The sequence below is a fragment of the Crocodylus porosus genome, unplaced genomic scaffold (genome assembly GCF_001723895.1).
Source record: "Crocodylus porosus isolate Cpor-Errol unplaced genomic scaffold, CroPor_comp1, whole genome shotgun sequence".
Taxonomy (NCBI): Eukaryota; Metazoa; Chordata; order Crocodylia; family Crocodylidae; genus Crocodylus; species Crocodylus porosus.
In genome coordinates, this window is record NW_017728886.1 from 48,685,678 (window position 1) to 48,701,823 (window position 16,146).

The 16,146-nt window shown below is 40.0% G+C and overlaps 1 protein-coding gene across 2 annotated transcripts in view; it reads left to right on the forward strand.

The window, feature by feature from the left end:
- The window catches only part of PHF14 (PHD finger protein 14), a 290,125-nt gene extending 275,302 nt beyond the window's left edge, over window positions 1-14,823 (forward strand). For both annotated transcript variants that reach the window (XM_019533887.1, XM_019533910.1), the window contains one exon: window positions 14,042-14,823. In XM_019533887.1, the coding sequence (XP_019389432.1) occupies window positions 14,042-14,116 (75 nt within the window). In that variant the 3' untranslated portion in view covers window positions 14,117-14,823. The remainder of the gene's footprint in view (window positions 1-14,041) is intronic.
- The last annotated feature ends 1,323 nt before the right edge of the window (window positions 14,824-16,146 follow it).

The following is a 16,146-nucleotide window of genomic DNA, read 5'->3' on the forward strand; positions in this document are numbered from 1 at the left end:
GGGAGAATGTTATCCTGGGATTTGCTTGAGAAGCATCTATGGATGCAAGCCAGCATTTTGCTTGCTTTACTAGCTGCAGCATCACATTGAAGGCTCATGTTCATCTTGTGGTCAGTCATGACCCCCAAGTCCCTTTTATCCGTAGTGCTAGCAAGTGTAGCACTGCCGAGCTTATAAGGATGCTGCAGGTTTTTCCTCCCAAGGTGGAGAACCTTGCATTTTTCAGTGTTAAACACCATCAGATTCTTGTCTTCCCATTTCCCGAGCCTTTCCAAGTCAGCCTGAATCACCCTCCTGTCTTCAGGTGTGAATGCTTTACCCCAAAATTTAGTATCATCGGTGAACTTGGCCAGTCTGCTTCTGACTCCAATGTCCACATCATTAATGAAGAGGTTGAGCAAAATAGATCCAAGGACAGAGCCTTGAGGGACCCCACTGGTCACAGGGCACCATGACAATTGACTTCCATCAACCGCCACCCTCTGGGTCCGACCACGGAACCAATTCCCCAGCCAGCACATCATGGTGAGCCCAGTTTTGCCAAGAGGTGATCATGGGATACCAGATCGAAGACTTTTTTGATATACAACATCAATCTCCTCTCCCTTGTGCAGGTGATAGGTCACCTGGTCATAAAAGGAAATGAGATTGGTCAAACAAGACCTATCCGCAACAAACCTGTGCTTGCTATCCCTCAGGATGTTGCCATCAGCCAATCCATTGAGAATGGCCTCTTTGATTTTTTTCTAAGACCTTCCCCGAGTTAGAGGTCAGGTTGATGGGCCTGTAGTTTGCCAGATCCACTTTCCTCCCTTTCTTGAAAATAGGCACCACCTTGGCCTTCTTCCAATCTGGGCATTTCACCAGAGCGCCAGGAGTTCTTGAAGATCCATGCCAAGGGCTGAGTTTGGCAGCCAGCTCCTTGAGTACCCTGTGGTGTAAACAGTCAGGGCTGGCTGACTTAAAGATGTCCAGCCTCTCAAGGTGTTCCTTCACAAGCTCAGCATTGATGGAGGACAAGGAATCACCTCCCTGTCCCATAATGGGCAGGGCGTCCCATGGGATTGATGAAAGACTGATGCAAAGTACCCATTTAGTAGGTTGGCTTTTTCCTGGGCATCAGTTGTCCCTTCTGGGTTAGCAAGGGTCCAATGTTGCCCTTGCTTTTCCTCCAGCTCCTCATGTAGCTAAAAAAGGACTTTTTATTATCCTGGATCCTAGTAGCCAGTTGGAGTTCAGTCACAGCATTGGCTTTCCTGGTTTGCTCCCTGCAGGTCCAGACCATTGCGGAATATTCCTTCTTGGAGGTGGATCCCATCCTCCATCCTTTGTAGGTCTTTCTTTTTAGCCCCAGGAGGTCCGCTAATTCCCTGGAGAGCCAAGGGGGCTGCTGTGCCCGTTTGCTGCCTTTTGCTCCAAGGTGGAATAGCATTAGTTTGTGCATCAAGGATCACTCCCTTGAGGAGCAACCACTCTTCCTGAACTCCCCTCCCCTTTCAGTCATTGTCCCTTAGGGCCTCACCGACAAGTCTCCTGAGCTTGTCAAAGTCAGCTTCCCTGAAGTCGATGACTTCTGTATTGCTGTCTGTCTTGCCAGCTTTACAGCAGATGGTGAAAGTGATCCGCTCATGGTCACTGTCACACAGCTTCTGATTGATTGTTATGTCACCTATTAAAGTTAAAACTCTGTTTCTTATTAGAATCAAGAGTTAGGGGATAGTTGTGCATCTGATAAATCTATGTTAAAATTTCCTTTTCCCATAGTACCTGTAGTCAGTAATATGGTAAAAGAGCGTTTTCTTTTTTCCATTGATCTTTTCTTCTGATACTTCAAATTATCTAAATTGTACCCTATTACTTGGTTGGAAGAAAGAGGTTCTTTTTTAACCATAGATTTTATCATTTTCAACTGTAGAAAGATCTCTGTTTACTGACAGCAAGGGTGTAGAAACAATGGGTGCTTCTATTATGGGTGGACTAGTGATCAAATACTGTATACAGTGGTCAGGGCTCTCAGTTATTCAGATGTAGGAATTCATTCCTTAAACACACTGGATCTTAACAGACCAACTAAGAAAGAGCCAATTCCTGCACAATCAAATAAAGAATATTTTAACTGTAGGTTACATATATTAGCAATATATAAAGGCAAACCAAATCAGAACTAAAATAGTTCAGGCTTATGAAGTGGCCAGTATCTTTTGGCTGCACCCTGTCACCTAGGGCAGCAGCAGTTAATGTAGGAGGTTTCCAGCTCACCCAGGTGGAGAGTCTTGGTTGGGTTCCTGCCTCCAGCTCCACAGCCCTCTTTAAGTGTATAGATGCAGAGGTAGGATCAGTAACTTAATGGTAAAATGGTTTCTTATTCATAAAATTAAAACAAATAATATAGAGCCTACCCTTCTACATGTACAGGGCAATTTTGCTTGATTTACATTTATTTAATACTTGACATTAAGATCTGAAAAACTGTTTAAGCATTTGCTCATCAAGTGTGAAACATGTCAGTCCGATGCCTCCACAAATTAAAAACCAGGCTCGAACTGGTAAAGGACAAACATTTCCTCAGTGTTTTACACAAAATAGAATCAGCTGAACTTGTAAAGCAACTGTTTGGTTCCCAGTACCACCTGCCCAGCAGAAAATCCCAACTACAGTGGCAGTCAGCCAGAGGGGCCAGTCAGTGCAAGGGCTGCCTCCTAAGAAGAAGGAGAAACAGATGGAGGGTTTGAAAGCTGGCATAAAATCCTGCTGCTGTAGTGAGTATTAAGTGAAATGTGGTTATAAGGAATCTTGCAATAGTACATTTATCCATCTAATCAGAATTAGAAACCAGTAGATAGAAAGTACAGAATACTGGCAAACATTTTAAAACGCCTTCAAGTTCTTGAATCAGTACAAGTTCAGGGGGTTTGTTTTGTAATAAACATGCAGCTGCTTCTAGACACTGAGAGGCTCTTTGTTAGAAAAAGATTTTTCCTGGTCTTGCATTGCCACCTAGAGTACAGAGCCATTTACTACATAATGTAGTCCAAAGCTGTTCTTTGGAAAAAAAATATTCATCACTTCAGCATTGTTCTTGAAACTGAACAAAATGAGGGTGGAGAAGCACAATGAGTTAATTGATGTCATGTTTACTTTACAATACAATGTTTAGTTCATTCATAGCCTCCATTTTTAATATATCAGATGCGGAGCTTTCTGTAGGAAATTGGTGGGTTTGGAGATCAAGAATTAATGGAGATGTATACTAAAAGGTATGACTGTCAGCTTTCCAGTGGTCCCAGAGGATGCATTTTCTTGATGGCTGCTTCAGAATACTTTGTGAAGCAAATGTCAAACTTGTCGAGGCTGTCACTATGAAAATGATCCATGTAGCAAGGGTCTTCTTTCCTTGGGAAACAAACAGCTGCCTTATCACTGCATAGCTGCAGTGACAGAAACCTGTCATCTATCATAAGGAATTTATATCTGCTTCTAATATCCACTGGTAAAGAGCTTTTCCAGTTGTGCTCTGTATTCTTGTATGACTCTTCATTATAAGGTTTGTCAGGAACACATTTTAGGAAGATGGGCATGTGAGTTTGAAAGAAAAATACCAAGCACTGCAGCACAGGTTACTAAAGCACCATTTATATTGCTTAACAGATAGCATGATTTATAATGGAATCTATAGCCTTTTGAGCCCATTTGCCCCCAAACTTGACCTATTATGTTGGAAAACAGGTAAGTATTAATACAGAAAAGCAGTGGTACCTCCTGAAATCCCCTCCTGAGATTTCAAGATTCCTTCTTGGAGGCACCTTGAAAACATTTGCTATATTTTCCTGCTTCTAACTTATTTTTGTTAACCAGAATCTGTGTGATGTGATTGCTAGAATAACTGCTTTCTGGTTCAGACTTGAATACTACAAATATTAAAACTCATATTTTAGGGAAGTTTTCATATAATCACACTGTTCTGAAAAACCCTAGACAGTGGAAAAGTTAGGGGAAAAACAAAAGATAGGAGAGCTGAAAAGATTTTAAATAGCATTCGTTGTTGCTCATGTGCATAGTTTATATAAATATTTCTGTAGGGTTAGTGAGTTAATGTATTAGAGTATTATCATGTTCTAGTGCATCAACATTTTAGAAGATAGGTACCTCCTAACCGGAAAGGGAATACATCCTTCTGCACAATCTCAGTGTAGCTGAGGCTCTCATACCTTGAGACAAGCACTTGCCAATATCTTGCCACACATTTTTCAAGTCACTCAGAAACTGTTTCCTTGAAACATTTAATTTCAAGAATTTAAAACTCAAGGCATCTGCCTTGCCATAGGCTTTATTTAGTGCCTCTAGGCATTCAGTGTGCCAGCACCACAAAAGTAGCATATCAGAGCAGGGTTCCCATGGAACTCAACTGCATTAAGTGATGTCATAGATTATCTTTCTGTGAGAGCAACATGCAAATTCACCAAATATTTAGAGTGACTCTCTTCAACATACAACAATGCATAAAGCTGCTATGCTTCTAAGTAGTCTGTAACATCTACCAGTTCTGTCTCCAGTCATACATTGGCATGTTATGCATTAAGGGCAATTTATGGGCAGATCAGTGAGCTTCACAATACTTTTGAAAATAGCATATAACTAGACTCTAGACTGTCCAGGTCCGATGAACTGTCAAGATAGAGAGACACATTTTCTATTCATGTATTATATTAAGTATTCTTGGCATATACCCTATAATTATTATCCTTGCTCTTGACGATAGAAAATAATATTTTCTTGTTTTTGTTTGGTTTCTTGCTATTTAATTTTCAAGATTTTATGGTTAAGGTAGAAGTGCCGTCTCTTTTTATGTCTCTGGGCTTTAAGTGTAATGATCATCTTTACAAAAATGTAGTGCCTCACTCCATAAATCATTTAATAGAAATCAGTACATCTCCTCCTGGAGTAAGGTAGAATGCAACATGAGTATGAGCATGTCTGAGGCAGTAGTTCTTTCTGTATCAAATCCTAGGATATGCCATATCCCAGTGAAACTTTTAGTCAATCTTGGGAGTACTAGTTTTTGCTTATTCTCTTCTTTATTGGGATTTTCATAACATTATACCACTAGCTCCATGTTAGTCTTTTACCTTAAATTTTATGAATCACAAAATAACTATCTTAGTATCTTCATCAAATGTTTCTTTGTAGTAAATGTTATTTAGATGTCTGTTTCTTCATCTTGACATATGACAGGTATCTTGCTATTTTTGGTCCTGTAACTGTAGGCTTCAAGCTTTTTCTTATTTTTTTTTCTTACATATAACATACAGAAGGACAAATTATAGCTATGGTTTAGTGCACAAATCTAAAAATTGTTTCTTTCCTAGTGCAGTGAATTGATGGATGATGTATAATATGTTCTATATATAGAATTATCTCAAATCCCCTCTAGAGTTATTAATTGTCTGATTCACTTTTTCTTTAAGACTTCATGTAATTAGTTGATGGACTATAAAAGCAGACACAGAAGTTTTTGAGTGAAAGGGATAAAAAAAGAACACTTAAACCCAGTGTGTAGTTCATCTCTTATCTCAGGCTTTCTCTGCATGAAGCAGTGCAGAACAGCTAGTGAGCGACTTTCCATATGGACAATCTTGTTCTGCACTAAGAGCACCTGTTTCTGGTTAAAGTTAACTTGCTTCCAAAGTCAATTAATTAAAACTGGGAAAGGCACCTATATTTTTAAATAAATATCCACTTAGAGAACTAATCCATAATAGTTGTCCTGCTTTTAAGTTCACAGTCTATCTTGCTCCGAAATAGCTTATCCCTGTAGGCGTGTCCTAAGATAAGCAACTCTTCGTTACCTCACCCCTCTCTGTATAGGGTTTGGGGCAAAATGACATGATCGGTACTTTTAAAATAAACCACACCACTTGTTTAGGTACTAAACTTTACAACCTTATTTTTTAAATTCTTGGTGCTTATTAGCCGGTATAAGCCATCAGATCCAAATTCCCAGGTTTAGACGAAGGTTTCTGATCTATTATTACTGCAGCTTTAAAAGAACAGCTATTCTAGGACGATGATATTCTTGGTCTGTAAAATGTAAATATGTATTGGTTGCATATTTGGGGATATTTTTAGGAGATTATTTGTAAGATGCACTTCTCCATAATTTGAATCTATGATTGTTATTCAGTAAAAATGAAAGAAATTGTGATGGGTTTAAGCTGGGCCTAGCTAGGGGTGGGCAAGCACGTCAGTAGGCCTGCACATTGACTTATATGTAGAACCAGAAAGACAGTCTCTGAGTTGTCCATCCCATGGCAGAAACAACAACCCTGTGCCACTCCTTTAACCAGATACAGTCAGGGTCACTGCCCTGCTGCTGTAGCAGCAGCTACTGGAGACTTGGAGTCCCCAAGGCAAGTAAGACTGATTGGTCTCCTCACCACGTCCTCCTCCACTGCCCAGTGCTTGGCACCCTTCGCCTCTTCTCTCCAACATGGTTTTATCCAGAACGTTAAACATGCTAGCTACGTCTCTGTGCACCGTCTACTAACAACAGTTAATTGAATCTTTGTCATATTTGGGTGCATATTTAAAATGTTAATCGATTCAAATTTTTCTAAGATTTAACAGTGCAAAAAAATAAATCAGACTATAGCAGGCTCTGAGCAAAAGAATATAAAATGGAAATGAGTGTCAGTACTGCCAGGTGTGAATTTTTCCAATTGCAGTGATTAAGTTTTGGAAAACTAGGATATTGCCATTTTCACATAAGCCTCTAAACCAGTAATTGTTAACCTTTCTAGACTCAAGGCACCCTTCATCTTTTGGCTATGGAAAAATAAAGGAGCAATTTTTCTGTTTCAGAGAACTCAGAAAAACTGGAACAAGTCAGAATGTTTTTAACGCTGTGGATTCATATTTGATATTTCTAAGTTTGTCTTATAAATAATGTTTGCACATCTAACAGTGCTAACACAGCCTGGCACACTGTGACACCCTTAAAAGGCTCTCAAGGTACCTCAAGTTGCCACAGCACCCTGATTGAGAATCATTGCTTTAAACAGTCCCCAATAAGAGCAGCCTTTCTACTCTGGACTGATTTTTGAATCAATAACAAAATGAAAAGCTCTCTGCTGGGTAATTATTTTCCCACCTAAAATTTCCTTTCAAAAAATTCTTTTTCCTTCTCTCAAAAAAAATCTAGTATCTCTGACATAAAATAGCTGTTATGTCCCATGTGTGGGTGAGGGAATTCTATATGTGTACTCCGTATAGCATGAGTTTCTTCAGGATAAGAAACTGTATAACTGTAGGTGGTAATTAGTAAAGCAAATACATTAAACTTGTTTAATCTTCAGTCTATTCAACATCATTCCATGATAATTAAGCTAAATAGTCCATTTAACTGAAAATTCAAACATTATGAATGACATTAGAAACTACAGCCAGTTAACTATTCTCTATACAATAAGGATTCCTCCTGAGGTACAAGAAAATGTGTTTTCAAATATTACATTGAATCTTTACAGGATTATTGTAACAGCCTGTTTAGAACCTGAAGGAATATTGAAATTTGCCAACTTGGAGGATGGTACCATAAATTATCTGGAATGCTAGTCCAAATCTTTCCCAAGTAAATTGGCAGTCGCATGCTACTTTCTAATTAATGCACATCACATCGATTGCAATAAGTAGTCATGAATATTGTTTATTCTTAGGGCAGGAGTGGGGGAAAGCGAGGATGGGGAGAACAAGAACTGAATAGTAGTAGCTACCTAATATAAGTGTTTCCTCCAGTTTAAGGTTGAAGCGCTTTGAGGCAATAAAAGGAAGTTTGCACAAAGCAAGACTCATTGCTGCAGTGTTTTAACTCTTAACTAAACATATATATGTGTGTACTGTATATACCTAACATGCAATTTTCAGAAATTCAGACTACTGTCAGATCGAAATTGTTTTTATTGTCTCATTCAGGTGGAGGCCTCCTCAGAGAAGTCTATTTCCAGATCATATTTAAATGTTATGCTCTATGATATTCAGTAACTACACCAATTCAAAAACAAATGGGGATGTGGCTGGGAATTCCTTTTCTATTGCAGAAAAGGGTAGATTTTTTCCCCCATGCTACTTGGTGGCATGGGTGGCTTTATACTCAACACAGATTAGACCATTTTTAATCAGTCTTTCTACAAGATTCACCTGAGATACTAAGTCTGGAAAATTTCTGCTTGGAATGTGATAGAAAAGAGAGATGTAAATCGTTTATACAAGCTTGGCAATTCCCCATTGATTCTGCTATAAAATGGCACTCAACATTAATGTAAGTGTTTAGAATTTGATGAAGTTAAAAAAATAGCAAACTAAAGATATGAAAGAGTATGGTGAGGGCACAACTTTTTCTGTCAACAATTTTACATGCAAAAGCCCATTTTTTATATTCTGTTTGTATTTATCAATAGGGTTTTAATGCAAGGAATTTGTTTCTGTTTTACCCTCATTAAAGTCAGTAAGGAGACAAAGTATAAATAAAAACAAAAGCAATTAAAAAGGTGCATTCCTCTTTACCCAGAGCAACTTCTATATTTGCATTTCCCATTGAGGAATCATTCTTCCAGATCCATATAAAAAATCACTGAATGCTGCTGTTGCAGCTAGGCAGTTGTGGAGGCAACAAACACAATCCCCTTGAGCATACAATTCAAACATTTCAAGCCTACCTAATCCCTGTAGTGTCTGATACTACACGTCTTTGTCCAAGTAAAGTAGCACCCAAGAGGCATAATACTCAGTATCAAGCAAACACTGCATTATACCACTGCCTTCACCACAAAAATTGATCAGCAATGGCCCACAGTCAGAGGCATAGTCATATGCTGAGGAATGCAAGGCTTTATAATAAATACCTCGGTATCATTAAAGACATTAGTATTCAATCAAATAACATCAACGATTCAATAATAAGGGAACTAGCCTCTTCAGGATACCTGCTACATCACAATCTAAGAAAGGTGGTATGGCCACATTACATTCATCCAATCCCAACTTCAAAAGTAGTTCTGCCTGAAAATGAAAGCATGACAACAAGCTGGGAGAGGAGGAGAAATAATGAATCATTGACAAATAGGAATAGAAGGGATCTCTAGAGGTCATCTAGCCCAACCCCTGCCTATTTTAAACAATCCCAGGCAAACTCTTGGCCAATATCCTGCTGCTGCAGGGGTTGTTAAAATACACTTGAGAGATCCCAGGAAGAATGCCATGTCTCCTACTCCAAAGTAAGGCAAAGAACATCAGTCTGTATAAGTCTAACCTATTGTGTCCCCTCGTAAGTACTTTTTCTGTAAGATGAACATGCATATTTCCTTCAACCTCTCCAAAGGTTATACAACAAATAATGCCGTTTTGCCGCCCCTTTTCAGAGCTGGTCTTGGGGTATGCAAAAAGTGTGGTCGCACATGCTTCACATTGTAAGTCCTGAGAACCTGCCCACTCACAGCTGAGGGAGAAGCATCTGGGAAGAAATATCTGTGGAGGAAGGAAAAGCCTGCAACTATTGTTTAGTATGTTAATTAATATCCCTTCCCCAGTTCTTTATCTTTAAGGAAAATAAAGATCCCCAACTTCCTCTCCTTTTCCTGGGGCACACGGAAGGAGGAGAGTGAAATTCCCTTGGGTTTGACTATCAGTGTATGAGTTTTTTTCTTTAGATAGGCAGAAGCCCAGAATCCAGATTACAAGGGGAATGAGCTGAGAGAGGGGTAGCTATGTAGGAGTTGGAGGGTATATGTGAGGAAGCAGAAGTAATTATGTTGAGAGCTGGTGGCCAGAGCTGTGTGCAAGCATTCATTTCTAGCAGTGAAAAAATTCCACTGCTACAGAAGATTCTGCGAGAGGGAGCAGTGCAGGCATTCAGCCTCCAGCAGTCCCCTTTCTATATGCCTTCCAGAGACTGGGGTGATCCTGATCTGGGACAAGCATGGGAAACAGTGAAGCAAAGCCCCTATCCACTCCTCATATTGTGGACTCTGGTATGAGAAATGGGCCGGTGGCTTGCGAGACAACTCCCACAGGAGCCAAGCAAAGGGAACAGCCCAGAGTCCCTGGTATGTGTAGAGCCAGTGGGGAGCAAGGACTTTTATCAGGTTAGTGCTGAGTTCCTTGGAGTTCGTTTTCTCTGGAAACTGCCATTTTTGGTTCAGGAGAAACAGCGTGAACATTTGTACACTTGTGATTTCTACCAGGAGAATAATGATTCTCCTAGTGAAAATAGAAACACTTGGACATGGTCCAGGAAAGATTATTGAATAGGGGAGGTTGGTTGAATGGAGTGAAGGTCACTTGCACCAGGCAGTTTGGGGTAACTCCTGAACAATTCCTGAAGAACCTAGCTTTACAACCCCCCTGTAGATGAGTCACCCATTAAGGAAGATTTCCACCTCCCCCCCGAAGAACTAACATAGCTTCTACTAGAGTTTTGTTTGACTATCCCAAGATTCATTGTCTCATGTAGACAATTCCTCTTGCATGTTAGCTTTAAGATACTTGGCAGTATGAAGTTGTGGACTTTTCATGGGCTTTCTGGCCTTATATTATCTCTTATTTTCAGCCTGGGGTTAGATTTTGGAAGTGTTCATTCTTTTCAATAGAGATGATTTTTTTTTTTTATCATTTCAGCGGATTAAATAAGCTGTGGTACTTCATCCTCCTATGATACTAGTTCCTTTGGCTCTAAAGACAAAAAAATAACACACTCACCAGGTCAAGAAATGAATAACATAGTAGAGCATTACAGCTAACTTAACTTATCTAAAACAGATATTTCTACTAGCACACCACTTTAGAAGGCTGGTTCTTAAGTTAACTGAGTCAAATGTACGAGAGAGACTTACACATCCTGTTCACAAATTATCTTCCTCGTTTTGATCATTATGTGGAAACCTACAAGAAATCCCATCTAAGCAACAGCTTGTTTGTGACTTTAAGGTTATAAGGCATCATGAACGTCACTATTAATGCAGTGACGATAATGCTGCAAAAATACAGAAGAAAGTGAATGGACCTGCATATGACCCTTAGTGGTCAATGTATGCCTGAACATTTCTTGCCAGACTGTATTTCATATGCTACACTTTTAGTTTATGGTAATAGCACAGAGCAGGAAATGCTACATGTTTTCTCAACTAGGTATTTTCTATTGGCTTTTGTGTGTATGTGGCCCCCATAACCCCAGAAATGGAGCAACTCACTTAATGTAATCATCTTTCAGAATACTTTCAGATTGAATCTGAATTATGGAGAGAGGAAAAGCCAGATCGGTTTTATATCTCCTTAGACATTGTCATATCAAAAAATAGGCATTCTACCCTAGAAGGAATACTTAAATTGACATGGTTAGACATTTGGGCTCCTGGAGTCAATGGAAAGGTTTTGCATGGTTCCAGAGGACCACAGCACCTGAGAGCTAAGCAGGGAGATGCCTAAAATCAGCTATTAGGAAACAGTAGGCAGAGGCATGTCAGAACATCAGGTCTCCACCTTTCCCTCTCCCCCTGCCAAAAAAGTGCCAGTATCACTTGATATTCATAATCCTACTTGCTTGCTCTCATTTTCTCCTCATAAATTTTCTAAACTCTTAGCTGTCCAGTAATTCATCTTTAATAGCAAGGGGTGAGGGTACCTCCAGCCAGATTATTTTATAGTTTAGTAGCTATACCCCTCTCCTTGAAGGTAGGAAATGAGAGTTTAAATTCCTTTAAACTGAGGAGGACCTAGAGCCAAAGCCTCCCACTTTCTGGATAGGTACTGTAACAACTGCTCTATTGTGCAAAGGGTAGGAACTGGTTTCTTGAATGAATGACTGTGGGCGTTGCAGTTTGCACTCTGTGTTGTCAATGTGAGTTAAAAATGCTTTCTGAACACCTAATGGATCAGGGACCTACGCTCCTCCCAGCTGCAATCAGCATCACAAAGGAAGGTTAGCTCGGAGTTAGGTGCCTGGGTTTTAGATTTAGGTTGTTCTGAGCATGCTCAGAAGCCTCAGTCTGTGTGTTTAGGAATTTTCCAGCCACAATGAAGACTCAGGGATTTTCAGCACCTAAGCAGCTTGTTCTATCTATCGTGCTGTTGATCTAGATTGCTTTTAGTGATGCGGTAGGTGCCTAAATCTTGCCTATGTCCCATTTATGTGCCTAATAGCAATCTGGATATGGTCTGCAGTGAGTTGCCTAAGGCAGGGGTATCAAAACCATCTGGCACTGCAGGACCAAGACCAACTCCCTGTGCCGTAACCACAGCATCAGATCCAGTGAGCACACAACATGCACTGGCCTGGGGCTTGCTGTGCACATAGCACAGCAGCCAGCACAGATGTACGCTGCCCACAGCATGTAAGCTAGATCCAATGCCACATGTAGCCCAGGAATGGTCTGGGCTGCCAGATGCAGCCTGCACCCTGGACCCCCTGTGTCACATGGAGCTCTGGGATCAGACTGTGTGCCATGGGCAGCATGTGCCCTGCACCAGGGCCGTGTGTTAGCAAGTGCCTCGGCCAGTGGCTAGACTGGGCACGTGCACTGCACACAGTATGGGGGACAGCATCGGGCGCACGCTGTCTCTGGCAAGGTCTGATCCAGACCAGCCCTGGAGCCAGTATGGAGGGCTGGTCGAGCAGGGCCCTCTGTACTGTGTGCAGAGCGTACAGTGGCAGGTCCAGCCCATACACAGCACGCAGCGCACAGGGCCAGGGCTGGCATGTGGGGTCAGTCCAGAAACCCATGGGATGGATCATACAATTCAATAAGCTGGATCTGGCTCATGGGTCATATGTTTGGCAGCACTGGCCCAAGGAGAAGCAGAAAGGTTTTAGTGTAGTAGGTGGAACTGAAACCAATTTTCCTGAGTCCCAGGCTAGCGTCCCAACCCTTCTTCCTTTTCGTGGCAATAGCTCTGTACTACTGACCTTGGAAAAGTGTGTTCAGAGCACTTCTTAACACCTAAAATTTCAGTGCAGTGTTCCTATCTTTTTATTGAGACTGACAAGGATTTCTGGTTTTGTAAAGCAAAATGCAATCTGTAAGAAGTTAGTATGCGTTTTGAATGTATTCAGAGGCCTATTTATGATGAAAAGGGTTACAAATTATCCTATGAAATATTTCTTAAAGCTTCCATAATTTATACTTTGGAGGTCACCATTTAGTATCGGACACATTCATTTCTATAGAAACAAGCATTATGATGTCACTTCATTTATTCAGTGTGATCCAGAGGAGCCTACTGTGAATTATGAGCCCAACTCTTAGAGCTGAAGCTGTAGAATATTGTAAGCATGCTGCTGCCTGACATGCTCATGTTTCCTATTTTAGACCTGACTGATCTTCAGATAACATATGGTGGTACAAGTAATTGGAAAATTGGCAGACCTGTCAAGAAAATATGCTAGATGGGACAAAAATACGTTGCTGCAGCACATAAAGTGTCTCTGAAGTTAAATTTATTGTCTTTTATCAAATGGTGAAGTAAACGTATCTGGTCTCAAAAAAATGAAGCATTTTTCAATGGCAGATGCTTTTCAAAAGTAATTTTTATGACAGCAGTGGAAGTTTTTTGCATATTAAATGGAAATTAATGGAAAGCTCTAATCAAGAACCAAAAACAAAGATGTGGGAAATACCTTTTCATACAAAGTTTAAATATCATTGAACTCTACTTCTATGTTTTACTGGCTTCCTTTATTTAACACATCTCAAAACAGCTAATAAATCAATTGACCCTTCCTAGGTAATCTAATAAATTGGGGTTACCTAATAAATTGCTATTTTGCTAAGAAGATAAGTGGTTAGAACTATTTGAAATCTAAGGAGTTTTTCTTTACCGATTTCTCTTTTGTCTGTAAACTAAAATCAGGTTTCTAATAATTAAAATCTTACACTTATTTTCTGTCACAGAATGACAAAATATTGAAAGGGTAGGCTTTTATACATACTGGTATCCCTGCAGAATATAAGTCTTTTCAGTAAATCAGATTTTTTTGTGTTGTTTTGTTTTATAGGAGGATGAAAATGAAGCTGAGGACGAAAATCTATCTCAGGAGCTGAACATGGAACAGAAAAATTCAAAAAAATAAAGATAACTGTCATGTTTGAAATATTTGCAGGTTGTGTATCAGTGGTTAAAGTTTCTCATTGTAAAATTAAGAGAACATTCTCAATAAAGTCATTGAAAATTAAAAGTCATGATGCACTCGGGAATTGTTTAAATGGCTCTTGGTGACATTTATGATTATGTTAAAATTGAATTTTTAAGATTGGAGGTAAAGATCTGTAAAATTATAGACGGTTTTAGAAGAAAATGCAGAAAAGCAATGTTAAATACTTTCTTGGCAACACTTGCTCTATAAACTTATTAAATGTTTTTCACAATGGCCAACAGCGCACGTTCTGGAAAGGGCAGTAGTAACTCACTCATTCAAGTATCTCTGAGCACAGATGCATAGTTATTTGCATTTGACACTTAAGAGTTTGTTAAAAGTATGACCAATTAAATGAGTACATGAACTTTTCATCTTACCAGCCACTGAAATCAAAAACAGTTGGTAAGACCATTCAGGTCCTTCTTTCAAGAATTTTCATCTGGCAATAATTTTATGTTTTTATTGCATGCTATTTGAAATTTTTCTGTGTTGCACTGCCAGAGAAAACTTTTCCCTTGGGTGATCACAAGATCTGTGACAGAATGTTGAGCTAATCCCATTATTTCCCATTGCATATGCTCACACAGATTTAACTTGTCTGTAACCATTCTGCCAATCCAAATAAATTAATCTTCCTTCTTCCCCTTGTTCCTGCTCCTTCACAGGTATCTGCAGAAAACTTCCTGCTCCAGGGCTGTGCATATTGCTTTACATTTTTTCTTTAGACTGTCAGCCAATAAAAAACTAATATGAAAACTCCAAATTGAGGTTTCTTGCATGATGGTATTGAAACCTACATCAGGATATGAGTAACACTATTGAAGTCATGTGGGGTTTACTTGTATTCTGCTCTGCTAGAATCAGGCTTTAAATTGATATTTGTATTTTCTCACTACCTTGCATTTCTGTCAATGTGTTACGTCTTGTTGGTGTATTTATTTACTCCCATCCATATCAATAACAAAAAACTTTCCATTTAAATTGTTGAATTCGAGAGAATGTCTCACAGAGCCATTCTTCTAGCCCAAGGGTTCCCAAAGATTTTATGCGGCAGCCCGGCAAACCATGGCCCAGAAGTGGCCACAGCCTGGTAAGGCACAGCCCAGCAGTCGCACCCAACCATGGCTTGAATTTCTGGCCAAAAGACAGGTAAGGATACCTCCATCCCCGGGTAAGGGATGAGCCAAACGTTACACTGCCATGGGCCCTGCATGAGGAACCACGGTCTCTCCGCCTGGCTCTGAGGGGCCGCAGTTTGCTGGTCCGCAGCCACTTCCGGTCTGGCAGCCAACCCACTACAGCCCAGCGATTGAGAACCCCTGTTCTAGCCTATCAAACTCATCTTTTTTCTATAGCATCTATCACAATGATAATGAATTTTTGAGAACTGTGAAAATCAGCACGTTTGAAAAAGTAACTGGTAGTGATGAAAGAACATTAGCCAAGTTTGAAGAGTGAATGGGACATAAATATAGAATTTAGAGGACTTCGTGGGAGACTTAGGAGAAGTTAGCCCTACTACAGCTGAAAGCTGGTGAAGAAAAAAAGCAGTTTCTGGCAGTAGGACAGACCATCTTTTCAGAGTCGGAGAGTATGATTTCTCTGTACAAAACCTCATCTGTACAAAGCTTCATTTCTGTCAGCTACTCTGTCTGATGAGACCTGCTTCCATTTTAGCCTTTCCAGAAAAAAGTGTTAAATAGTTTCAGCACAGCTGCACCAGAAGACGTAGGTGCAGCTCCAAAGTTTTATAGAAAGGACACAAGATCACCTCAGTGGCTCTTTCCAGAATCCTGTCACCAGTCCTCTGTAGAAAAGAACAGAAGGGTGAAATAAATATTCTTTTTTACAAGTCAACCCAAAAATGTCAAAGGCAGTTCTAACAGCATGATTCTTACAGACAGTAGAAAGAAACAGCAGAAATTTTCTGACAAAGAACCCAGAGCAGTGTCATGGTGAAGAGC